Below are 26,080 nucleotides of genomic sequence, written 5' to 3'. Positions count from 1 at the left end.
AGTTTAATTAAATTGCTTAATTTTTTCGCATCTGTATTAAAAATAGTCGTTCAGTACACGTGCGGAACCGTCATTGCAACTTGTTCCGACTATCAACCCTCACCTTCGTCGTCGGAACTCGTTGCAATGACAGGCTTTCCGCACTTGTAATGAAATATACTATTTTGTGTTAATGTAATCATGTAACGCCCCGTTTTCTGTGACTCATTGACTCGTTAAACTAAAAGTCGGCATTTATGTGGTGCAAAGTATCGAAAAGTCGAAAATAATACTAAAAATAACGCATAATTCAATCTCCGCATCGCAACGCTTTACCCCCCAATTCGTTACGTAATACTTGAACGTTCCCCTTTCTATGAATCGGCCGTTGTTTATACCACGTTTGAGTCAGATTAGTACGTCCCTTAAAATCCTAAGAATAAAGTCTCTTTTACGAGATCACTTTCGTAACTTAAATGACTACTACACATTCCGCCGAGACCGTCTCGTCTGCCGCTCACCACCAGGACGGCCTTAAGCCGATGTCCGATAGAACAATGGTGATTTCTTTAGTATTCAATTTACCTACTCGTTTCCGCATTTGGCCACGCGTAGCACAAGTTAAAACGTCCAGATAATTTAGTCTACTATGGGGCACGTCTCGTAACGTACAATACGTCCTTCGCTGACGTACACGATCCCCTCCAATCAGGAACCCGGCTCGTTGAGATTCGTACTCCTCTGCTCGTTCACCAATATCTGAACGGTGAGCTCCAAATGTCCCGCGTTCGCTTCGCTGTTCTGTGGACACGACCGACACGCTTTATTTAAATCTGTGAGGTCAGGTGAGAGTAATGAAAGGGACCGGGGACGGTCACTCACCCCGGGCTGAGAGCGCAAATAGTTCGGGGCTTGGGCCAAGGGAAGGTGGAAGCAATCCACGCGGCGCAAGATCACCGAGGAGCACTCGAGGTCGCTGTGCGTCACGCGGGTGTACACCAGTTTACGCATCTCGTCTCCGTCCACCGACACCTGACGAAGCGGGACAAATCAGACCATCGAGTCGGAATACGAGGCCACATAAATAATAACCGTCGGCGGCCGTACCTCGTAAGCGAAGTATTTCGCGCGGGTGACCGGCCCCAAGTACGCGACGTGTACGTGGAGGCCCCGCCGTTGCTCCACGTCCAGCCTGAGGTGGAACAGCTCCGGCCCCACCATGAGCACCATGTTCTCCCTGTGTTCCTGGTTCATGGGGACCCTCATCGTGTGCCGGGGGCTCCGTTTCACCATGGCGGGGTGACGCATCTGAAGGATTCGTTATTCGATAACGGATGACGAACAACAAAATGGTTAGTTGCGTTCGCGTAACTTTTCAAGAAGATGCCGCGTACCTGCAGATGCCTCGGCAAATCCCCGAGAGTCATAGAGGAGCCTTCGGTGCACGAGGCGGCGGGGCACTTGTAGATCCGCGAGGAGCAATTCGCCTCGTGGGCCTCGCGATGCTTCAAGCGCCTCTCCTGTCCGCATCCGTGGCGACACGGATACTTCAAGAGCTCGGCCACGGCCTCCATCGCCCGGTTGCGCACCGACGACAGTCCCGTGCGACACAGGGGGCAGGAGTTGAGACGGGAGCAACAACGCGAGCACAGTAAGTGTCCGCGGCCGCACTGCCTCAGCGGTGGCGCCATGCACTCCAGGCACACCGGACATTCCAGTACGCGCAGAAACTTCTATTGAGGAAACGCTTCGTTAAGAATTTAGACGTAATTATTTACGTTCTATAAAATAAAATGGTATCATATATTATGGTAATAAGGGTAATGAGCCCATCGTTGCCAGAACTCTGATACCTGTGGTAAAAACAAATTCAATACAAAATTAAAATTGAGTAAACCCACCTCATTAAATTTCTTCAAAGCAATGGCGGTCTCGTGGGTCACTGTAATGAAAGAATATTCCTCTTTATAAAATTATATTCATAGCTAAAATACCCAAGATTCTATCAACTTATTTACAACGTTCAGACGTACAAGGTTACATAATATTAAAGATAAAATTCTTCGTCTTCACTCTTGCGATGTTAACACAGACGTATATACCATCTACGATAGAAAAATAAATAATAAACAAAATAATAAGATTTTTTTACACAAAAAGACCTGTTTATAGCTTAAGTAGAAGAAAATTATCACAACCAAATATATATTTTTTGAGAATTCTTTCCTTACCTATCCTCCTCCTTTTGCGTCGGCGACGTTGCTCATCATCAGAGTTATTACTAGCATTATTATCTTCGTTTTCCTGTAATTTTTCAAATTACACTTAGAACAAGTAAAAATTATTTCTTCCAAACAAATTCTCAGAGGTATCGTATGCGTCAATGGGAAATTCTACATAGATGCTAGAGAGCTGCCCCCGTGAACTTCGTTTCTCCTTAATGTAATTTCCCATAGCTTACCATTTTGCTTTTTAGTACATAGCAACAGGAAACATTTTACTAAGCTACCCCAGACTGTTCGGTTTTCCCCAAAGAAAACTCTTTAGGTTATTCTTTGAATTTATTTATCTACTAGCGGATCCGTCAGACGTTGTCTTGTCTACACGTCTTTAATTTCAAAATTTCAATTTTTAATAAGCCATTTTGATGAAAATTATTATTCAAATGTTATGACAATATCTAACGATCCAGCACATGGTCACACACGATATAACACAATGATAACAAAACTTTTTTTAAATTTCGGGACAGACTAAAATTAAAATTCGAATATTATTTAAAATTTGACACTGCGATGGTAGCGCCGTCTGTCGGATCCAATGTAAAACATTCCAAAATCAACAACAACTAATAAATTGAAAATTTATTAAAAAAAAACATTGTCCAGCGGACAAAATTGTGAATCTAAACCATTCCCAGATCCCCTTGAACACACACAAAAAATTTCGTCTAAATCGGTCCAGTCGTTTAGGAGGAGTTCAGTCACATACACACGCACACAAGAAATATATATATTAAGATATGATACCTTAGAATCATGTCAAAAGCTTTTAATTAATAAATAAAATAGGGGTTAACTGTAGAGAATTGTATGTATTTTTGTATGCCGTATCAAAAAATTGAAACAAAAAAAAATTGTCTTAAAAATAAAAATATGATGGGGCTGGATACCCCTTATCGCTTAGAGGTTCGAAATAAATAGTAGGCTATTCTCCGACCTACGGAATATGCATTATAAATTTCATAAGAATCGGTCGAGCCGTTTCGGAGTAGTGTTGAAACTAACATTGTGACAGGAGAATGTAACATAAAAATATAAATTGAATAAAGTTAAAGCTATTTCTTTCATCGTCAAGTATTAAAAAGTAAAACCTCGTCGTTTGCCTGACGCGATTCGTTTTCAACAGTTTCAGCGGCTCCCGCGTTGGCTGATGGCTCGGCCCCCGTCCCCGCCCCCACCGGCTCCGGGTTGGGGTCCGGAGATCTCCTTTGACCTGTTTCGTATATATTTATAAACAAGTTTTGTTTTAAATTATGACAAAACAATTTACACCAAGCATACCGTCATCACTCTCTTCTTCATTATCCGATTGAACTTCTTCCGATTGTGGAGAAGGAGCCGCGGCTTGCCCTTCCGCCGGTGCTGCTTCATTTTCTTTAGAATCAAATAAGAAATTTGGTCATTAAAATATAATAGAAAATGTCAAATCCAAACAGGAAGAAACCGATGCCAATGTCTGCAAGGTAATACACACCATTAGCTTCCAAAGTGCTGCTTTGATTTTGATAGCCTTCTCCGGGAGCAGATGCCGGCCGCTCCGGCCGATCGCGTTCCATTGACGTGGCTAGAGACGAAATCCGACGTTAATTTCGCAGATTTGATTCACACCACGGTATGATATACCTAGATAACGCTAACCTTGTTGACTCGTTCCAGCGAGCATAACGCGCCTTGCCCCTCTTCGGGTCATTCTAGAAGTTGACGGAGCTGGAAAACGTCCCAAAATCTTCCTTGAATGCCTTTTGTCTAATTTACAATTTAAGAAACATTTTCCAAAAAAAATTTATTATATACTATAATTTTCTTAGAGAAGCAGACAGAATAAACAATAAAACAATTATTAATCTCGATCGTTATTGCGTGTAACGAATAAATGCAATCCGAGCTAATGACATACACACAATCTTACGATAAAATCAAACGAAATATCATTCGAAACTAATATTTCTTTTACCCGTCGTATTGTCTTGAGGCGTCTCATCAGATGATGATTCTTCTTCTTCCGCATGATTAGAATTTGCTGAAACAAAAGCTTTTTTATCCTAAAGGCTATACGTCTAGCTATACTGAACTACTAAAAGTATTCACCTACATAGACTAATTTAAGTTATTGGTCATTATTGGTTATAGTAGTTAGAGTTATTAAATATATTTTGATAAAATTGATATTACATGTTAAAGGTAAACTCCAATAACTCTTTATGGGATACATGACATTTTTATCTTGTCATTTGGGAGGTACTGATTGTGAACGTTTCTTTCCTTTCTTTCACTGAAAAATCGTAGCACTTTGCAATAAGTTATACTACTACCTTAAGGCAAAAAGACAAATTAATTTATTGAACTTTAACCTCAAATATGTATCAACGGTATTTGTGAGTTATCGCGGTAGAAGTTTATTTAATTAATAAAACATTTCTTAGCACGCAATTAACTGACACTACCTCAATCTAACGCTCAAGAATTTCTGATGATTACTTTTTTTTACTAATCTGATCCTTTATCTTTGACGTACGGCTATATAAATAGGCTTCATATTTTATATAAATACTTAATGGGGTACAAGATATCCCCATGTATCTGACACGCTTTACTAAATCCCGAATTCCCGCTTGGGCTCCCCTACTATTACTACATAACATTTCATATAATCCTTTCAATACTTCAACTTACAAGCGAGGCCTCTTCTCAATCTGTTCCAATCGGACACTCTGTTGATAGCGATCACGCGCTCTATACTTGATATCGGAGTGTTGGGGCCTAAACGTCGCATCTCGGCCAGATCACGTCTGTTTATTTGCCTGGAAATTCATTAGAATCAAATTACGACATATAAAATTTCTTAGTTTTTCCAATTTTCATTTTAGACTTGCAATGAATATTCGGTTACTATTCAGTATTCGGCCTATTCGGTTGCTTTTATTATATTCGGCCGAATCTCTAGATATTAAATCAAATCAAATCAAACATCATTTATTCATATAGGTAACATAATGTTACCTATATGAATAGATGATGATATAAAAATATATAAATGATAAAACACTTATAAAAAAAAAGAAATATACATTAAATGATTCTAATTTTACATTTACTGCCAGTTCTCAAGTCAAGGGCGTAGTACGGAAGAGAAAAACTGTCAATAAACTCTCCGCCACTCTTTTTAATCGCCAAATCGTATTTTTACACAATGTTTGTAAGGAGCTGAAGCCATTACACCATGTTCCATATAACATCTTGAGTAATAAAGAAAATAAATGAAAAACAAAGATTTGTCCTATATCAGCAGGAGGCATGGTGAAATAGGAGCACATATAATATATTGGAAATTTAAAAAAAATATCCTATGTTACTCAAATAACATATATTGTCATAGAGAAATAATTGATAAAATGAAATGATTATGTATATATTCATATTTTAATTTCTGTTATAATCGTTTAAGTAGTCATTGATACATAACACAGGTATATAATCATCTACTGAATTGGAAAAATGGAGGATTATGAGGATATGTATTTTAATTATTGTGGTAATCATAAGTTTAGAAGGGTAATGTTCACATTTCTTTTATAATCATTAATTAAGTAGTCATGCAGTGCGTTAGCAATATATCGCGCAGAGCAACAGCGGGCGATGAGTACATTAGAACAAAACAAAGGAGCGCGAAACAATCACGTCTGTACAAGTTTTTGGCGCTAAATATTTTTGCCGAATATACTATACGCTGTGAGTCTAATTTTCATGTGTGATTATTTATAATAAAGAAACTTCGAAACTAAATAATTAATTAAAAAAATTAACTGAGAAAGATACTTACTGAGAACCTAACATATGACTTGGTAGATTAAGCATCTTCCAATATATATTTCTTAACCTTCTGAGGTTTTCTGGATCTGTCCTTGCATCTGCCGAAGCTGCACTAATTGGATTTTCATTTGGTGCTATAACAATATATGTACTTAAATTGGACAATGTTTTATTAAGCAACAAATATTTTACAGTCACATTTCTCTAACACACAATGTGTAATACCTAAGAGAACAAAGCTTAATTTTATAAAACATTAACAGAATGAAATAAAGTGGAACCCATAGAATTAAAGTTATTATGTTTTAAAAATTAAGGTATTAATAGGTAAATTGGTGGTATATGAAAATACATGGTTTGCAACACACAGTTTATAATTATTTATAAATAGCAACACTTACAAACAGCACCAGTGCCAGCTTGATCTGTAGTTACCGCCTGTTCAACACTTTGCACAGTTGCTTGTGCAGCCGGTTCATCAGAATTTGACTCCTCATCTATATTTTTAAACAAACTCTGTATGTTATACATAATATCACACTTGGTATATAATGATTGATAAAAATTATGATGTAAAGGAAATTATACAATAAAATATTATATGGAAAACCTCCAATATTTTGTCTAGTCATAAACATAATGAGTTGTGTAATATTGGTTTTATTTTTAGACAAACTAAGTTATTATATATAGGTAAAACTTACTAACTTAGGGAAGCACCTGTGTTGATGGCTATTGAAATCCCTAAAGTCAAAATAGTAATGAATTTGACTCATACTTAGTGTGTAGTTTGGGCTCTGAATCTAAATTATTTACTTTTCTTCTTTGCCCAGAAGAAATCATAAATTATGATAAAATTATAAATGTGTCATCATCTCAATTACTTATTAACTTTTGTAGGTAAAAACACAGGATTTTGATACAAGAGTCAAAATTTGCACTCTGAGTCAACTCTAAATCTCACCCTCCAGGCCCACTATATATGTATATTATTAATTTAATTATTTATACATACCAGAACTCCATGGATATACAGAGATTCCCAAAGCTTTCTTTATTCTTTCTTTTTGGCTCATTGTGTACTAAGTTGGTATCTACGAATATTTATTTTAAATATATATATTTATCTAAAGACAATAATTAAATGATGGGGTTAAATTTATTGTATTTGATTCCTCACTGTTATATTAACTCACCAGGAAATATAACGAAAATAGCCTGGAAATGTAACTTGATGCAAGCAGTTCTTAAAGGTAGGTTAATAACAAATCAATAACAAAAACACACTAGAGTCTAGAACAACAATCTTTAACTTAGAACTTAATAGAGAAAATTGTGAAAAGCCGCTGTTACTTGTTAGAATCATGAAGTAGGTACTAGGTAGTACTTAGTGGGTACCAGGGGCTACAATCTTAGTACAAAAAGTTTGGAATTGCAATGATATAAAGAAAACTTTTAAAGATGGTCATCTTTTGATATACTTCTCTAACCAGTGATATGTTTGTTTAATTTGGCCGCGTATTAAGGAAAAGTTTATTAACTTGCGCATACAGATGGCACTAAAGTACCATAATACGTCTAAATACGATTGTTCCAAGTATTAATAGTATGCATCTTCAACAGTAACCTTCTTAATTTAGTCAGGCTATAAATTGGTAGAAGTGACCATTTTTACACATTTCTTTAATTTGGTAGTTTTTAATCAATGAGCAACACAAATAGCTTACTGGTTCTTATACAAGAATAATGAGTATACTTTAGTTTATTTAACTTGTTGGCGTAAGAAACTCAATTTTACTGAGTTTTATCATAACTTTCGATGCAGAAACTAAAAAAGAAATGTTTTAATAAGTATCAACAAAAATAGTAGTAGATTTTTTTAAAGTGTATTGCAACATTGTAAAAAAAGTTAGTGTCATGGACGCCGTGCTGTGTATACTGTGCATTTGCGTTTTTAAGTGTTTTTTTGCCTTAAATTCGTGCTCTTTTCATAAATCCGTTGAGTTGAGTTCGTTCCTCCGGTTTTATAAGACTTTAAGTTATTTATTGTGAAACAGGACTCCATTAACTTCCGATATGTCGTCGGATAACAAGTGTTGTGTACCTGGGTGTTTTGAGTCCGGTGGTATGTAAATAAACAGTGTACAGAAAGGAATTCCACTCATAATCTGTTTCCTTTAATTAATTTAATGTTGGTGTCTTTCAGCATCGCATAAAGTGCTGCATCTATTTGCCAACCCCAACAAAGACCCGGATCGTGTCGAAGCTTGGAGAAAGGCTGTTGGCGGAAAGATACTTGTATTATCTTTCGAGCCTATTTACAAGTATCGTCGTGTATGCCGTGCTCATTTCGAAGATAAATTTCACTGTCGCTACGAGAGACTGTCCAACATATCAATTCCAACCGTTAATATGGCAGGTATGTAATTTAATTTAATAGTTAAATACCACAAAATTTTAGATCGAAACATCATATTGAAGCATTTATACTATTTACTAACTAACACCGAGTCACATCTTTGAAATGACTTCAAATATTTGTTTGAATCAGATGTCACCTGGCGGAATTCCCTTACCACATCAAATATTTTTTACTTATCAAAACATGATATTATTTGATGGGTAAAGGAAAGAAGGGTCAATACTTATATTATGATTGCAAATTAAATTGAGTACATTGTATTAGCTTTCAATATTGGCTATGAAGTGTATTGAATTATACAACACCCCACATGTTGATTATGTTAATTCATAAATACTGTTACTGATACTTAAATTATGTTGTCAGGTGAACAAAGAATGGCTCCAACTCAAGCTATAGCTTCTGATGAATTGAACGAAAATACACCTGTAATAGAATTACCAATTGGTCGTAAGTAAACATTTATCATATAATTGACTATATTTTTTCATTCAATTCACTGGTGATAGAAATGTTGGTTATCTATCTGTTCTGTTCTCTTGTTTTAACACTAAGTTCATGTTTGTGGTGTGTGGTGACTGGTGAGTAGTTTGTATCGTAGAAAACAATTAAAAATTGTATTACATGTAAACTCATCAATGTCAATCTTGTTGCATAAATATTATATACTAGCGGATCCTCGCGGTTTTATCTGTGTGGAACCCGTTCCTGTGGGAATAGCCTAATAAAATATAGCTTATATGTTAATCAGGGATAATGTATCATTCTAAAAGTGAATGAATTTTTGAAATCGGTCTAGAAGTTTTTTGAGTTTATTCATTACATTATGATTTGTTAATTTATTCCGATATCAACTGCCATATTCTGAGTTTCATATTATCCATAGTGCTTACCAATACTTTTAATATTGTTTTCAGATTTAAGGAATTTGAAGAAAAGAGTGAAAATGAAAGCTTATACACTTGCTATAAACACTGAAAGATCAAAAATAAACTTAAAAACAAGCAACTCATATTCTTTTTATCTACTGTGGTAGAGAACAATTGCAAACGCTTTTTTTGGCGAAATATTAGATTTTAAAGAGTAGTGATGATGACAATTTGCAATGTTCATGTACTTTGACTAATAAATCCTGTAAACATAAATGTTTTATTTCTTCTCCAATTCCCAATAATATTTTAAATTTAGATACTGTTTAAAACAAATGCTGCCATTTTTATACGAAGCGGCATTTGTTTTAATCAGTATCTAAAAAATATAACAATTTATTAAAAACTAAAAATTTGATTTTCCCGCTTCCTCTAAAAGTAGTTCCAACTTGCGCGTAAGGAGGTCGCTGATCAAACCCGGTAGTACAAAAAATGCTTGAAGATAGCTCTCTATTTCCTATATAAGAAGTTACTCTATGGTGGGTACTTATATTTCCCTTAATCTGTGAAAACTGAAAAGTAAATTTAAGTGATTACCACGTCTCAACACAGATAACTCATGTACAGACTACAGAGCCTACAAACTTATCTGAATGAAATAGTCTTGATACTGACGAATTTTGAATCATGAGGGTCCTCCCCCCAAATTTAGGGGGAATCAAGATGACTTTCATTTCAAGGTATTTTATTCGTTATTTTTATTTAAACGCGCGATTTTATATAATTTGTCTTAAGTCTTGTACCCGGCCATCACACTGTAACAATACAATATGTATTTTTAATACATATTTAGAATACCTTTTCAAACCGAGTGTTCATCAAAATCTTTAGCGGGGTTAAATCGATGTTTCGGGTATATGAAGTTAGTCCTACGGGGAACTGTAGATAGTGTGGTCAACGTAGGCGCCATTTAAGCTACTCAGGATTAGAAACAGCGATCAAGTTTTGAATGGCGTTTGACATGTCACAAAACAGGGACATGTCATGAATCGCTAATGATCTACATTTAATAATCGAGGAATAAGTTGGTACAGCGCTTTCCAATGATACTGTAAATTAACGGGTACCGGTGTTGAAAATGCAGAATGCTGGCGGTAATTTCATGTTTTAAGATTTAGCGGAGTTTTCCTTACGCTGTATTTCCTTTCCTTTGAGTAATGCCATTCTAGAAATAATTTTTAGCGTTATGGGGACTGCGAAGACAAAATTAAGGAACGGAATGAAACTAGCCATGCTGATCGCTATCCTATGAATTTAACATAACGTGAACACTTATGAATGTCAGTAGTATTTGCTGTAACAGCTTTCAACCAACTTCCAATTTATATGCTGGCAGAAAAATGTAAGCTGTTTCCAACATAAGCAGTGTGAGTAAACCTTGCGCCAGTACTAAGCACATCAGCTACAAAATAATGACGATGATGGAGAAATGTCTTGTTGGTCCCAAATGTTGCTGGCAGATAAGAATATTTTTAAAGTAGAAATTATGTATAAATTTCAAATAAAGTATACACTACAACTTTATTTTATTTTTATATTTCGGCTCCTATTTCGGCTAAAATTCGGCTACAATAGACTACTTTTATTTTATTTTATAGCAATAGTTATTACTTAATAAAGAAATACATCAAAAAACCAAATGGATAAGCTAGTTAAAAGGATAATATTTACTTATTTAAATATATATTATAATAATTGATTATGAAAGAAGATAATGCATTATAAATACAATAAAGGATAAAGTAAAAGGCAGGAGATTTTAGTCGGAAACTGAACATGTAGTAATTGTAAGGAATCAGCAAGGGGGTGCGGACTGCGGTCATACTGGGAACAAAAAAGAAATTAGTCTACTTTTGCTGTGAAAAATGGAGATATCAGTCGGCACTCGGCAGTCCCCGTGCCGTTGGCAACATTGACGGTAGGTGTTGCCATCACTGGTAACAAGTTGATAAGCTGATTGAATGACATCACATCACAATAATTCTTTATTCGTAATTCCATCGTTTGTAAAATTCATATCAATTTAATTAATCGGAATTCCTGACGAATAAGTTTTAAAGTTCGTGGTCCGTGCCGGGTTATCTAACTTTTAAGGGAAACATAAGAAAACGGAGGTGATATATATATACACACATACATATATGTATATAAAACCTAATTAATATCTTAAGGTTGAATTGACTAAAAATAAATCATTAGATGTCTTAGATGTACTTATTTATTTTAACACGTCACTATATACGTATTGATTAGCTAATTACTATAAAAATCTTAAAATTGTGTGATAAACAACATAAAGGCTTACTAAATAAAATAAGCAATCATACCTTCTGCATCTTATATGTAACAAAAATATTTTTCTCTGCATGCAGCTTTAAGAACATCCAGATCCATTTCTCCATCAAAAATAGATTCTCGTTACCAGATTCAGAACATGGATATGGTAAGATATTTTTCTATAGAAATATTTAGGAAAATATGCATTACAAAACTGAGAAATGACTGAAATATATATGCATTTTTTAGCTTGGGGACGAAGATAAAAGAAAAGTTCCAGAAATGTTAAAAAAAATATTAAGATGTGATGTACAAATTACCAAGAAATTTGTTGAAAATGCTCAAAAAGTAACTGCCCTTAGATCTCTTGGAAATCATTCAAAATTATTAGAGGTAATGTGCTAAAAAGTATAGATTCAAATAAAATTGTACCTAATTATGTACCAATCACACATGCACTCATAGCAGTGTTTGTTTTTATACATATTGTGTTGTGGTTGTTTGAATTATTTATATCACTACTCAATTATTAAATGATATTTCATTTTTAACAGATATCATGTCATGGAATAATCTGGCTAGCTGGTTGGCTCACATTCATATGGTTATTTAACAATAGTGAATTGTATCAACTGCAGGTTAATATGCTCATAGGTAAATAGGTTTATTTTTTTATATTTGAGTGCAGATTATATTAAATTGAATTTTAACAATATAATAAAAATATATTTGTGTTCTGCCCATAATGTCAGTGATTTATTTTTCAGCTCTTCTACTTGATATTGTGGTAATTGCAATTATAAAAGCGTTTGTGAGGAGAAGAAGACCAATACCAATGAATAAACTAATACCAGGAAATCCAGACAAGTACTCATTTCCTTCTGGGCATGCAAGTCGTTCAGTTTTAATTGCATTTATACTGATATGTGTAGACCCAGTCTCATTTATCTTTTATCCGCCTTTGATGGCATGGGTTACATCTGTAGCAGTATCTAGAGTCCTTATTGAAAGACACTACTTCTTGGACATATTTGCGGGCATTGGCTTAGGAATTCTAGAAGGACTGTTTATAAGTCTTATTTGGCTCTCCCAAAGTACATCAACTAGTATTCTTAACTCTTTATCAGATGAGAAAAGAGATGGTGGAGAATTCCATGTCTAAGAGCAATTTTATCTTCTAAAGTGTAACTTGTTAGTGACTAATTTTTGTATTTTTTGTGTTGAATAATATGAAATATTATATTGTAAACCTGGATGTTTTATTTTAACTGACGGCACAAATGGCAGCCATCTTATAAACTAGATGTACCATCAAGAGTAATCAAAGACAACACAAACTCCAACCTTTTAGTAAAAACTTTAAGATGAGTCAGGTATTCGAGTAGCGTTATGACAATTTAGATACATAAATGGTTTAACAATGTGATCAATGACTGCCCAAATGAAAGGTTTCGGACCTTTATAATGATATTTACATATGTGTGTATACAGTCCGAGTCACTTGAATAGCCTCACCCCCCCCAAAATGAATATAAATTTTGTTGTATATTCAAAATTGCCTGTTTTACTTCATAAGTAAACTTGATTAGCGTCGTACTATAGCTTAATCATAAAAAGTAAAACTAAGATAAATAAATAGTACTAACTGTACACTAAAGTAGTGAAAATGGTGCGTCACTTGAATAGCATCAGTGAAATAAAACACAAATAAATAAGGCTATAATTTGTTTTTAATGCTTTGTATGTAATTTTGATTCAAATTATTCCAATTTTTATGAATTTCTTGTTAAAGATCTGCGCTGCTATTAAACCGGAGTCCACCGGCAAATATCTGGCGAGATAGATAGCCCCAAATATTTTCCATAATATTCAAAAGTCCGGAGAGTTCGATGGCGAATCTAAAACTTCAATTTTACTTTTTTGAAACCAAGCTTTTGTTTCCTGTGACGCATGTATAGAGGCATTATCGTGTTGGAAAATCCAGTTCCGGTGTTTTAAAAATTTACAAATTTTTTTTTTCCTTTTTTTCTTATAGATTAGTATACAATGCTGAATTTTGTTTACCTCGGAGAATTGAAATTGGAATAGGCCCCTTATAATAAACCGCCCCCCATACCATTACTAAGCCACCTCCCGAATGACGACGTGATAACACCCGCTCTTCTTTTCTTAGATCGTGAAAATAATATGAATTGCCATCTGGACCATTTAAATTGAATTTTTTTTCATCACTAAAAACAACATTATGCCATTGATTTGTCCAAGACATTGCCCGATTGTTATTTTAACAAATAACAATCGGGCTTTTTGATGTTGATCGCGCAAATGAGGTTTCCTCTTGATTTCTAAGTTATGCGGATGACTTTATAATGCGTCGCACGGTAGACAGTGATGCGCTGGTGTTTACTTCATTCGCAATTTGTTGCGCTGTCTTGGAAGAATTAAATGCTGCACGTAAAATAAGCCGACGTTCACTTGACGAAGTAGCCAATTTTGTACGACCTTTATAGTTTTTTCCATAGTTTTCTTTATGTTTCACATAATTATTAACTACTTTAGGACTGCGACCTATTTTTATTGCAATTTCACGGTGAGATAGCTTTTGATCCAAATAAAAATTCACTTTTTCTCTTTCGATTTCAGTTAATTTTTGACCACGACCCATGATAGCTAAACAATTGAATAAGACTTCGAAAAAAAAAAATATACGTAATATTCGACGCTTAAATAGGAATTTAAGAAACTCTGAGTAAAAATTCAATAGAAAACAATATTACGTCAGCAAACGAAACTACTAAAATTACTAACGAACTACTAAGCTTAAACTGACAGATGTCAAATGTGATCTATAAAATTTACACTACTGTTAATTTTAATAATAATTGTTGCTAAATTTACCCCGAGGGAGACTAGCCATAGGGGTTGTATATTCAATACTCTAGTCTAGGAAATGCTAGTAGCAGACTAGCAGTTTAGCATTGTACTTTTTTGTAATTTGTAGTCTTTGGCTAGTTGGGCGCGTATATTTCGCGCGTGGTGGTGATCACTAATGTATACTTCAAAGTAAATAAAAAACTCGTTATATTCACTATGTTTTAACTGTTAAATCATCGGATTTGAAAATTTTAGCAGGGCACGAAATTGAAGATAATGTATGTTTCTAAGTTTAGTGTTTATTTATGTAGCCTTTTTGACAAGAGACTTATGTTTTATCCATTTTTCCCTACTTTATTATATACTCTGATAGGCCAATTGCGAGCCGGTGACCGGTGAGAACTGGTTTTAATTTATTATTTCAATTTCAGCACGTTTAGAGACTCTTGAGTATAATTTGAACTTCGATAACTAATCATACGAAAATGAATGACTTACCGTATCAAGCAGAGTATGCTAAGTCCGGTCGAGCGGCTTGTAAAGGTTGCAAAGAGAAAATAGATCAAGGATCTTTACGTATTGCTGTAATGGTGCAGGTTTGTATTTCAGGGCATTTCAAGTTCAGCACACTATCTAATGCATTCAATATAAAATTATGCCTACCTTTGAATTAATTTTAATTTGTTTTACACACACTATCATATTTTAGTCAGCATTTCATGATGGAAAACAACCAAATTGGCACCATGAAAAATGTTTGTTTAAGAAAAAATGTCCAACCATACAAGAAATAGGCAATTTTAATAAACTAAAAAATGAAGATCAGAAAAGAATTAAAGAACTATTGGGTAAGATAAGATTATACTTACACAGCAATGTAGAAGTAAGTTCATAAACCATGGAAGAAATAAGGTTTTTATTATTATGAGACACTTCTCTGTTTAAAGTGACTTTACACTATACTTATTTAGTCTGAATTTCATAATACTATTCTAGCTACAAAGTTAATGTATATATTTCTAATAATAATCCTATGTATTTTATGAAACATGAGTTATTTCATACTTCTTACAGCAAATTCATGTGGTGCTATTATGCCAGTGGAAAAGGGTAAAAAAGGAAAAGGTACAAAGAGAAAAGAAGAAAAATTACAACCTGGTATTTCTAATTTCTCAGTGGAATATGCTAAGTCCAGTAGAGCTACTTGCAAACACTGTGACATTAAAATTTGCAAGGTATTTTTTTAAATTAAAATGTTCAAATTCAGTATATATCAGTGCCTCACACCATGACACTTGAAAATACTTCTGAGACAGACGGTCAGGGGATATGTGACCTTTTTTCGCGATACTTTGGTTCAGTTTTTGACGATAAAACTAATAAAACTATATACACTGACCAATCTGGTGCTGTAAATAACACGTATTTTAATATATTATCTGGCTTTTCTATTACGGTAACAGATATCAAACGTAAAATAGATAGTTTGGATATTAACAAAGGGGCAGGTCCTGACCTTCTGCCTCCTATTTTCATAAAAAGTTGCGGAAAGGAGTTGTCCATTCCATTATGTGTTCTCTTTAATAAATCGTTAACTAGTGGTGTGTTTCCTAAGCGCTGGAAAACTGCCCACATAATACCTATTTATAAAAGTGGTGATAAGTCCAATTGTAAAAACTATAGACCGATAAGTATTTTATCTTGCGCTGCTAAATTATTTGAGTCAGTGATGTATACTCATCTGTTCAGTCATTTTAAGCCTGTTCTTTCAGACAAGCAACATGGTTTTGTTAGAAACAGGTCTACGGTCACTAACCTTCTGGAATACAAAAACTATCTCTGTCAAGTGTTTGCCACAGGTGGCCAAGTTGACTCTGTTTACACTGACTTCTCTAAGGCTTTTGACAAAGTAAATCACCATCTGCTCTGTCATAAGTTAGCGTCACATGGTATCCACGGCAGTTTATATAGATGGATCTGCTCATACCTAGACTCTAGAACTCAGTTGGTTGCGTTAAAGGGCTTCATCTCTGCACCTATCGCAGTTACATCGGGAGTACCTCAGGGTTCCCACTTAGGGCCATTATTCTTCGTAGTTTTTATTAATGACCTTATTCAACAACTGTCCTGCAATTGTCTCTTATATGCAGATGACTTGAAAATATTTACTTCTATTACTAATTTAGATGACTGCTTAACATTACAGCGTGATATCAATACCGTATCACAATGGTGCAAGACTAACTACATGTATTTAAATATAGACAAGTGTTTTGTCATATCGTTTACTAATAAACGAAACAAAATCGTATGGAACTACGTCATAGATGGTCAATTAGTCAACAGATCAGATGTTGCAAAAGACCTAGGTATCCTGTTCGATGACAAGCTTTCATTCCGTGCCCACTATAGTCACATCACGTCTAAAGCAAACCATCTACTGGGTTTTATTCTTAGATCCACAAAAGGTTTTAAAAATCCTCGTAGCACCTTGTACTTATACTTCAGCCTCGTAAGAAGTATTTTAGAATATGGTAGTCCTATATGGTCGCCGAATTATAAGGTGCACATTGACGATATTGAACGAATTCAGAGGAAATTTCTCAGAATTTTATGTTATCGTATAAAACCTGGCCGGTCTAACTTAAATTATTGCGATAGACTCCTGAAATTTAAAGTTCAACCATTAGAATCCAGACGCATAGTCTTCGACTTAGTTTACCTTTACAAAATCACTCACTCCATTATAGACTCTCCCGAACTACTAGCTCACATTAGCCTTAACATTAGATTTAGTGCCCGTAGAGCTAACGAAGTCAATTTATTTTCCCTTCAAACTTATAAGAATAACATCTCTTTTTACAACCCTTTGACCAGGATGGCTCGTCAATATAACGAGATGGCAAAGAGCAACCACTTACTTGTGGACATATTCTGTCGCAACATCAATAAATTCATTAGTGTCGTTAAAGACATCCTCCATCGTAGGTTAAGTGCTGACCCTTGTGGTCCTGGTTAACGTTACGTTAAATTGGTGTCGAGGAACTTATTATTATTATTATTATTGTTTTTTTTTTTTTTACTATGTTACCTTTGTTAGTTATGAGCCTTTTATTGATGTAACATTAATTTTGCAGTGTGCACATGGTTTTACATTAGAATCCTGTTCATAACTATTAGTTTTAAGTTTATTTTTGTAAAGATTATAATGTGTTTTGTGCACCAAATAAATAAATAAATAAATAAATATATATATTTAGGAAATATGTTTTTTAATTCTCAAAGATTCAACAGATAAAACTATGTTAAAATTAACATAAATCAAATTAACATTCTGTTGTTTTGTTAAAGGATGAAGTAAGAATTTCTAAAATGGAATTTGATCCCCGATATGGTGATGCACCGGCTTGGCATCATGTAAAGTGCTTTGCCGAAAGACAGGCTGAGTTTTTATTCTTGGCGGGAGGAGAGGACCTACCAGGTTTTAAGCAACTCAGGAAGGAAGATCAAGCCACGGTTAAGAATGAAATTAAGTATGTACTAATTCATCATGTTATGTCTGTCAGTCTGTCATTTGTTAATTTTAATTTCTATTTGCGATTGACCATATTCCAACTTATATGTTTAACAACTTATTTCTATAGACCTATAAGTCCTGATGGAGGTCCAATAAAGAAGTTAAAATCAGAACCTAAAGATGAAGAAGAAATAAAAAAGGAAAAACAATTAGAAAAAGACTTATGTAAGCAAAATGATTTGTTCCACAAGTACCGAGGCCGCCTTAGTGAACTTGGCAAAAGTGATTTGCACGAACTGCTTGAAGCTAATTCACAAGAGATACTGAAAGGACCAGATGAGGTGATTTTAACATAACAGCTCTTATTGTTTTCTGATAAAATGGCAGCAGATGGCTTCAAAATAATATTATGGTTGTTCTCAGTGCTTGGATCACTTGGCGGACATGATGGCATTTGGGGCTCTAGAACCATGTCCTGAATGCAAACAGGGTCAGCTTATTTTGGACACTTTCAATTATAGGTGCACAGGTAATATCTATTTAATCCATGAAGTTAACTATGAGCCATTCCATTATAACTAACATAATCTTTTATTATTAGAGCTCAGGTATCTTCTTACAAGATCAACATCATACAATTTGTTATAAGTTTATGCTACAATTGAGTAGAACAGCTTAACTATCGCCTTTGAGGTTCTGAATAAACTATTTTATGTATGTTCAATTAATTCAAAGGTAATATAAGTGAATGGACCAAATGCAGCTACACAACCAGGACACCGAAACGGAAGCCGATGAAAGTGCCCTCAAGTTACAAAAAGGGATCGGTGTTTAAGACCTACAAACCAAAAATTGGTGAGAGACTGTTTGAGCTTGCACCTCCTCCAGCCATCATCATCAAAAAGGAGGAACCGCAAGGGTAATTTTATTCAATAATTTGTACACTGTCGCTATCTGATAATGCCTTTTCCCATCCACTTCACAAGATCTTCTTTTGCCAACTAGCAAACTGGCAAAACCTCCCGGTGGTAGTCTTTCCAGGGAGATCCAAGTTACATCCACCAATTGTTTAAAGATAGAGTATACTACTACCTCAAAGGCAACGCACCACTAAAGTGGGCGTCCCGTAGGCTCGTATAGGCAGCGGCACGTAACTCTAGCGCTGGCCGATACGTGGAGGGTATTGCTGCGCATGTATACTGTGGTGCGGGGGACGGAAGGCGACTGGAGAGCCAATCGACGCTCTTCATTCCGCTAGCCCCCCTCAGGTACCTTATTTTTTACTTCTGCGCAATAACGGTCAGCGCTAGAGTTTCGTGCCGCTACTTGTATGCCCCCTATACAAAACCGTTTTTCTTACTGTTGTTCTGTTTTTAGTGAGAAGAAATTCCCCATTCCACCGCTTAAGAATCTCCAGTTCTTCTTGTACGGAAAATTCAAAGGGGACAAAGAGGAAATAAAAAAGCGCATTTTAAAAATGGGAGGTCTGGTCACGAGCAAAGTCACCGATACGCTGGCCGCGGTCGTGTCCACGGAGAAAGAGGTGGAGAAAATGGCCGCCAAGATGGAGTCCATCCAAGCCGAAGACATCGAAGTGAGACTCGTCTCGATTTGACTATTCGATGAATTATTAATCATATTGAAAGGAGCCAATGCAATGTATTAAGATCCACAATTTTGAACGGAGATAATTTGCAGGTCGTGAACGAAGAGTTTTTCGATTTGATCTACTCAAAAAGCGGTTCCGTTTCCCAAACGCTGGACCTCATCAAACAAAACAATATCGCGCCTTGGGGATCGGATGTATGTAGTCGTTCCGTTAAACATATACGTCATCTAATAATATATTTACAAACGTATATAATTATATACATAATTGGCGAAATATTCTTATGGCAGCCCACCAAACGCGTTCCCCAAGACGTGATCGACGGGAAGTCCATTCAAAAGTCTGGCAGCAACTACGTGAAGTCGTCCGGTGTCACTAAACTGAAAATCAAAGGTATTTCTATTTTCTTATATTGTTTTTTAGATTTTCGTAGTCAATTCGGTCGTAAATTCAACCGGTTCACTCAGGTGGGACCGCCGTCGACCCCGACTCGGGTCTGTCCGACGAAGCTCACGTGTACGTGGACCCCGAAGGGGCCAAATATACAGTCATACTCGCGAAGACGGATGTCGTCGCCGGCAAGAACTCGTATTATAAGATGCAGGTCTTGGAGGCTGATAACAAGAAGAAGTGAGTACTTTCTATATCCTATATTATATATCCGACAAAAAGCTGTTCTCGTTAAAGTCGTCCGCACACAACTACATTAACTACAATATTAAGTCTTGAAACACAAAATGCCACGCGGATTTAAAAGATTTATTGTTGATTCAGCTGGTCGCGGTTTAAAATGAACAATTGTTTAAATATTGTTTTATCAAAACTAATTTTGGATATTCCTGAGGCTTAATATGAAAATGTATACTTTAGCTACAGACTAAATCGCTCGAAATCTCTGGAACTACTGCTTAGTACCTCGAACGATTTTAATTATTAAAAAAAAAGTTTGCTACGTGTGTTTTTTTTGTTTAACCCTACTATGATTTTATTCTTTCGTTATCAACATATTATCAATATATTAGTAATTAAAGTTTCACGATACAGTTTTTTAAAATAATATCACCCAAAGCGTACTCATAAATATAAACCACGTTTATGAGAGGCGAAAAGAATATTAAATTGTGTCCAATTGTTACGTAGATTCTGGTTCTTCCGTTCGTGGGGCAGAATCGGCACACCCATCGGGGGCAACAAACTCGAGGATTGCAAATCTCTTCATGACGCCGTCCGCAAGTTCGAAGACATGTATATGGAGAGAACTGAAAATCCTTGGGAGATGCGCGACGATTTCATGAAGGTGAGCCGTTGACAGCCGACGACATTTATACTCCGACATCGTAAACCGGGTTGGTCGTGAGGATAGAGTGGAAAATGTCGTGTTAATATCGTATAGAACGTGTCCACAGATGCCGGGCGCTTACTATCCGATCGAGGTGGACTACGGCGACGGGGACAATGTGAAGAAGGACAAAAGCAAGTTGAAAGTGGATACGAAGTGCGGTCTCGCTTTGCCCGTCCAGAACCTCGTGCAGATGATATTCGACATTGACACCATGAAAAGGACGCTGATGGAGTTCGAGGTAAGCTCCTACGGAAGGGTATTTCTGATGTATTTACGGCAGCATCGGTGTCTATAACTGCCCTCGACCTCTTTCAGCTCGACACGGAGAAGATGCCTCTGGGAAAGCTTTCGAAGAAACAGATTAAATCCGGGTACAACGTGTTGTCCCAACTCCTTGCGCTCGTTCAAAAGGGTAACGCAAGTCACAGCAAAATTGTAGACTCGACCAACAGGTAATCTACGGACATTCAAAATATTATTTATTTACGTAGGTAACTTAATTAAACTTATTAACATCAGTAAAAATAAAAGAGGTTTTAATTTACATTCACTGCCCGATCTCAAAAGGGTGTGGAATTGGTTTAGAAGAACTGGCAAACTCTTTTGCTCACCCAGGGTTTTTGTTACAAAATGTTTCTGTATCCATGCATCATGCTTAAAGTGACAATTTATTCTTTGATCCACAACGGGTCACTAGTAATTTAAGTTAAATAAGGTCAAATAATAAGCAGCCAAGGGAAAAAAAATACTTTTTAAAGTAAATAATTTTTAAGGCATAAAAATTACGAATCACAATATATAGGAACCCAAAATGTTTAGTTATATTTATCAGAAGAACAAATTTGTTTTAAAATAATAATTATGTTAAAATAGGAACAATAGGAAACTGGGACTCATAATTGCAAAAATGGACAGTCCCGCTCAAAACGTTACTCATGCTCCTCATTGAATTATAAAGCTGTTAATTATTTAATAATTAAATAAAAAGTATATGTGATATTACAATATGATTGTATTAATTTTCATTGTTCTTCGAGTGATTTGACAACAGGTCTGCTTCATATCAGTTCCTGTACCATAAGAAATAGTTACTGTTGAATATTGTGATGTCTTTCTCTTCGTGTATGAAGTACACGATGATAAATTAACTTTCACAAGTAAACTTGAAACGAGTCCGGTTCGAAAAAAGTGGTTGTCAGATGATATTTGAACGTTTGTTACAGATTTTACACGGTGGTGCCGCATAGTTTCGGCCTCGACAATCCCCCGCTGCTGGACAGCGAGCAGGCGGTCTTGACCAAGATTCAGATGCTGGACAGCTTGATGGAAATCGAAATCGCCTACAGTCTTCTCAACTCGGGTAATTATTCACCAGCTTTGCAGAATTTTGGTAGATTTCTTGACCCCGTTATGAACACAGAAAGAGAAATGGTACGAATTGAACTACACCGGATGATGATGATTAAAATCTTCGATGTTTATTTATTGAAATATACAATAAAATCCTTCTTGTTCAGATGAGGAGGAAGGCGTGAGTGCGATCGAATCTAACTACAAGAAGTTGAAGACGGAGTTGGAGCCCCTGGACAAGAGTAATGAAGAGTATCAGATGATAGCCGAATACGTGAAGAACACTCACGCGGCCACCCACACGAATTATACCCTCGAATTGCAGGAGGTGACCACCAAAGAGGTCGTTTGTTTTTCAATCTTCTCAGAGCTCCATTCTTTAGCAAGTTGTTGCTTTTAACAGGTATTTAAAGTGAAGCGCGAAGGTGAAGCGAAGCGATACAAGCCGTTCCGTAAGCTCCACAACAGACGTCTGCTATGGCACGGCTCCAGGACTACTAACTTTGCCGGCATTCTGTCTCAAGGTAACCGATTCTTCTCGACTTTATTATTAATGTGTCGGAACCTTTTGGATACTGATTATCTGTAAAAAATGTGTGACGCAGGTCTCCGCATAGCGCCGCCCGAAGCGCCCGTGACGGGTTATATGTTCGGCAAAGGTATATACTTCGCCGACATGGTCTCCAAGTCGGCCAACTATTGTTGCACCAACACCAACAACCCCGTCGGCCTCATGCTGCTTAGCGAAGTGGCTTTGGGAGACATGTGAGCCAAGACTGTACTTTTTTACTTAATTTATTGTAGTTATTATGTTTAACACATAATTATCATTTTCGCAGGAAAAAGTGCAAACAAGCCGAGTATATAACAAAGTTACCGGCCGGCACTCACTCCGTGTGGGGTATGGGCCAGACCGAGCCCGATCCGTCCCAGAACAAAATCCTCGAAGACGGCGTTATTGTGCCACTGGGAAAGTCTGTTCAGAAGAAAGAAAAAACATCGTTACTCTATAACGAGTATCCTTTTAAAACTTAGTTTACTGTCTGTTACTGTGACACAATCACAGTTTTTTTTAATTAATACATTTTACCTTTTGTTATAAAGTAAAAGCGAAAAGTATTATACGTTTGAGCAGTGATGGCTTAGTGTCTACGTGATAGGACTCTCATCCTTAAGGTCGTAGGTCTGATACTCGGCTGTGCACCAATAGACTTTCTGTCTGTATGCGCATTTAACATTCACAAGGCTCCGGCTCGCCTTACACCCAAAAAGTCGACGGCGTGTATAAGGCACGGGGGATGATCACCTTGCCTATTAGATTGAGAAATGATCATGAAACAGATATAATAACTCTGAGGCCAGACCTAAGGAGGTTATAATAATATGTTGTATATTATATAGAGCTATGCACCTCAGTAAGTTACCTTGACTCCTTGCTAGATTCATCGTATACGACGTCGCCCAGGTCAACGCGAAGTATCTGCTGCAAGTGAAGTTCAACTACAAATATTGAATTGAATATATATTGCTACTAAATGCTGTTGTTCCTTAATTATTAAAAGGAAGAATAAAGGTGAAACCGGAACACATGTCATACCTAGTTAGTGTTTGAACTGAATTCTCCTAGTTATAAACTAACCTTTATTCACAGAAGTAGATTCGGTCTTACACGGTTTTAGTAAAACAATGTCTGTTTTAATCTTAAATTTGTCGGATATATAATAATTTATAAGAATATGGTACAAAAAGGTTACAGGTACAATCTTTAGTTCGCATATTCTCAAGTTATATATAACACTATTATTATTTAATATTAATCACTACATCATCATGTCATATTATTAAAATATATTAAGTACCACATTGTCAAATTAATCATTACTAATATTTTTCAAAATTAATACTTGAGTTGAATGCAATGAGACTGAATTATTTTTTATGAATAAGGTGTGTAGGAGAATAATATAAAATTAGCCTCAACCAATTTTCACTGTATATATGTGCCATTACTAGATTATGATTCTACTTTAGTCCTAAGTTGGTTAATGTTGACGTGGCAGCGATTATTGTTTTTGGAAATTACTTAGTTATATTTTGTAATTGTTTTGTTAACACTAAATGTCATTCATAATTTTGATTAAATATGTATGTTAACATAAAGATGCTTAAATTAGTGTTTGTGAACTGAAATGTGTGTTTTGTGTTTATGAACAATCAGTTTATGTGTGATATCTTAATGTTTGAAATAAAACAATTGTTTTCAACTATAACCTCTTTTTATTAACGTTCTATTCTATACATATTCATTGGAAGTCAGATGTCTTATGCAATATGGTGTAAAAAAAATATATGGTGCTTGCGGATCCTTACAAACGTTGCGTAAAAGAAAAAGCTTGGCTATTAAAAAGAGTGGCGGAGAGTTTATTGCAAGTTCTTCTATTCTACGCCCTTGAATTGAGAACTGGCAGTAAATGTAAAATAAGAAACATTCAATGTATATTTCTTGTCTGCGTTCACGTTCATGTGTACAATGTGTTACCTATATGAATAAATTATTTTTGATTTAATTGATTGATTCTGTTTTAAGAATTTTTCATATTTCTACAATGTTTGAAAAAATGAATAGTGAAACTCCATCTGTGGAGATAATTTTGGTATCGCAATAATAAAGCAGTATAAAGGGGTAAAATAATTATTAAAAAAAAATGAAGGGACAAAAAGAAATGAGAGCTCGCTGCACGAGAATTGAAACAATCTTGAGTCCCGAGTACAATGATCATTTAGGTACATATCTAAATTGATTCTTTAAAATACCTAATAGCAGATCTAAACCTGCCTTTTGCACAATTATACATTGTTTTATTATATCATCTATAATAAAAAATAGGGGTTGATCGTAGAGGGTTGAAAATTTAGGGTTGTATGTATTTTTTAAAATTAAAATTAATCTAAAAATTAAAAAAAAATCTTTAGGGGTGGACTACCCTAAACATTTAGGCGGATGAAAAATAGATGTTGACCGATTCTCAGACATACCCAATATGCATACAAAATTTCATGAGAATGGGTCAAGCCGTTTAGGAAGAGTTTAGCCACAAACACTGCGATACAAGATTTTTATATATTAGGTACATATGAAATTGGCGTATTTCGTACTGGCCACTTTAATCACAATGTTCTCCTCTTTGGTAAAGGTACGGACAGACGTGCTCTTTACTAGCACGAAAGCATGCTTTTATTGAGCAAGTGCTCATTAGTAGCACGTGTGTAAAGTAATGAGCATGCTTATTTAGAGCGTGCTCAAAAATCAATCGACGTTTGATTTTCGAGCATGCTACCTGAGGCGCGGGTAGGTGGGGGGCGTGCTCCGAGCACGTCTGAACATGTTTGCTTATTAGCATGCTTTTATCTATTTTGTCTCAATCTGCGGCGGACGACTATTTTATGCAATTAATTGATGTAATTAATGAAAATTAAACCCACAATATGTCGCGTTGGGGAGAAGAAAAAGGACATGAATGATTCAAGTTTAACAATGAAAATAATTAAAACTAAAATTAAAAACCTCAGATCTGTGTATCACGCCGAATTTTTGGCCGAAAGTCTGGTGCCAAACAGCACGTCTGTCCGTACCTTGCTTTGAGCATGCCTATTTAAGAGTATGCTTTAAAGGTACTGACAGATGTGCT

The 26,080-nt window shown here is 35.6% G+C and overlaps 4 protein-coding genes across 8 annotated transcripts; 3 read left to right on the top strand and 1 right to left on the bottom strand.

Moving 5' to 3' along the window:
• Positions 1-104: 104 nt before the first annotated feature.
• LOC110995862 lies at positions 105-7,463 on the bottom strand. 2 transcript variants are annotated; one of them, XM_022263231.2, is made up of 16 exons: positions 7,268-7,463; positions 7,087-7,165; positions 6,473-6,568; positions 6,082-6,205; positions 4,935-5,062; positions 4,216-4,281; positions 3,900-3,968; positions 3,736-3,825; positions 3,543-3,635; positions 3,353-3,474; positions 2,211-2,283; positions 1,881-1,921; positions 1,374-1,712; positions 1,087-1,287; positions 862-1,011; positions 105-780 (listed from the first exon to the last, which is right to left on the bottom strand). In XM_022263231.2, exons 2-16 carry the CDS (start codon positions 7,145-7,147, stop codon positions 688-690), a joined length of 1,746 nt encoding a protein of 581 aa, XP_022118923.2. In that variant the 5' UTR covers positions 7,148-7,165; positions 7,268-7,463; the 3' UTR covers positions 105-687. The 2 variants fall into 2 exon arrangements, with proteins under 2 accessions (XP_022118923.2, XP_022118924.2); XM_022263232.2 differs by lacking the exon at positions 4,216-4,281.
• A 369-nt stretch (positions 7,464-7,832) lies between these two features.
• On the top strand, positions 7,833-9,638 carry LOC110997783. Of its 2 annotated transcripts, XM_045630516.1 has the most exons (4): positions 7,834-8,196; positions 8,278-8,490; positions 8,860-8,943; positions 9,411-9,638. In XM_045630516.1, exons 1-4 carry the CDS (start codon positions 8,148-8,150, stop codon positions 9,527-9,529), a joined length of 465 nt encoding a protein of 154 aa, XP_045486472.1. In that variant the 5' UTR covers positions 7,834-8,147; the 3' UTR covers positions 9,530-9,638. The 2 variants fall into 2 exon arrangements, with proteins under 2 accessions (XP_045486473.1, XP_045486472.1); XM_045630517.1 differs by lacking the exon at positions 8,860-8,943 and having other exon boundaries at positions 7,833-8,196.
• A 1,662-nt stretch (positions 9,639-11,300) lies between these two features.
• LOC110995859 (phospholipid phosphatase 6) lies at positions 11,301-12,948 on the top strand. 3 transcript variants are annotated; one of them, XM_022263226.2, is made up of 5 exons: positions 11,301-11,340; positions 11,795-11,865; positions 11,949-12,092; positions 12,254-12,353; positions 12,467-12,948. In XM_022263226.2, exons 2-5 carry the CDS (start codon positions 11,857-11,859, stop codon positions 12,859-12,861), a joined length of 648 nt encoding a protein of 215 aa, XP_022118918.2. In that variant the 5' UTR covers positions 11,301-11,340; positions 11,795-11,856; the 3' UTR covers positions 12,862-12,948. The 3 variants fall into 3 exon arrangements, with proteins under 3 accessions (XP_022118918.2, XP_022118917.2, XP_022118919.2); XM_022263225.2 differs by lacking the exon at positions 11,301-11,340 and adding an exon at positions 11,347-11,536; XM_022263227.2 differs by lacking the exons at positions 11,301-11,340; positions 11,795-11,865 and adding an exon at positions 11,347-11,536.
• A 1,616-nt stretch (positions 12,949-14,564) lies between these two features.
• Positions 14,565-24,956, top strand: LOC110995858 (poly [ADP-ribose] polymerase). The gene is made up of 21 exons (XM_022263224.2): positions 14,565-14,851; positions 15,005-15,169; positions 15,283-15,421; positions 15,648-15,808; positions 17,925-18,106; positions 18,218-18,431; positions 18,514-18,619; positions 18,826-19,009; positions 19,468-19,684; positions 19,789-19,893; positions 19,990-20,092; positions 20,167-20,329; positions 20,840-20,996; positions 21,106-21,279; positions 21,357-21,493; positions 22,265-22,401; positions 22,559-22,719; positions 22,795-22,915; positions 22,997-23,156; positions 23,231-23,407; positions 23,832-24,956. The coding sequence occupies exons 2-21, from the start codon at positions 15,059-15,061 to the stop codon at positions 23,902-23,904; spliced, it is 2,982 nt and encodes a 993-aa protein (XP_022118916.2). The 5' UTR covers positions 14,565-14,851; positions 15,005-15,058; the 3' UTR covers positions 23,905-24,956.
• The last annotated feature ends 1,124 nt before the right edge of the window (positions 24,957-26,080 follow it).

The sequence above is a fragment of the Pieris rapae genome, chromosome 12 (genome assembly GCF_905147795.1).
Source record: "Pieris rapae chromosome 12, ilPieRapa1.1, whole genome shotgun sequence".
Taxonomy (NCBI): Eukaryota; Metazoa; Arthropoda; class Insecta; order Lepidoptera; family Pieridae; genus Pieris; species Pieris rapae.
The sequence above is the reverse complement of the archived record's forward strand: the minus strand, read 5'-3'. Positions and strand labels throughout refer to the sequence as shown.

Coding starts and splice junctions, on each gene's coding strand:
- LOC110995858 (XM_022263224.2), top strand. CDS start 15,059: ATGAATGACTTACCGTATCAAGCAGAGTATGCTAAGTCCGGTCGAGCG. Junction 20,330..20,839: donor GAGGCTGATAACAAGAAGAA/GTGAGTACTTTC, acceptor ATTGTTACGTAG/ATTCTGGTTCTTCCGTTCGT. Junction 20,997..21,105: donor TGCGCGACGATTTCATGAAG/GTGAGCCGTTGA, acceptor ACGTGTCCACAG/ATGCCGGGCGCTTACTATCC.
- LOC110997783 (XM_045630516.1), top strand. CDS start 8,148: ATGTCGTCGGATAACAAGTGTTGTGTACCTGGGTGTTTTGAGTCCGGT. Junction 8,197..8,277: donor TGGGTGTTTTGAGTCCGGTG/GTATGTAAATAA, acceptor GGTGTCTTTCAG/CATCGCATAAAGTGCTGCAT. Junction 8,944..9,410: donor AATAGAATTACCAATTGGTC/GTAAGTAAACAT, acceptor TATTGTTTTCAG/ATTTAAGGAATTTGAAGAAA.
- LOC110995859 (XM_022263226.2), top strand. Junction 12,093..12,253: donor ATCATTCAAAATTATTAGAG/GTAATGTGCTAA, acceptor CATTTTTAACAG/ATATCATGTCATGGAATAAT. Junction 12,354..12,466: donor GCAGGTTAATATGCTCATAG/GTAAATAGGTTT, acceptor TTTATTTTTCAG/CTCTTCTACTTGATATTGTG.
- LOC110995862 (XM_022263231.2), bottom strand. CDS start 7,147: ATGAGCCAAAAAGAAAGAATAAAGAAAGCTTTGGGAATCTCTGTATAT. Junction 3,475..3,542: donor TGAAGAAGAGAGTGATGACG/GTATGCTTGGTG, acceptor TATACGAAACAG/GTCAAAGGAGATCTCCGGAC. Junction 2,284..3,352: donor CGCGTCAGGCAAACGACGAG/GTTTTACTTTTT, acceptor GAAAAATTACAG/GAAAACGAAGATAATAATGC.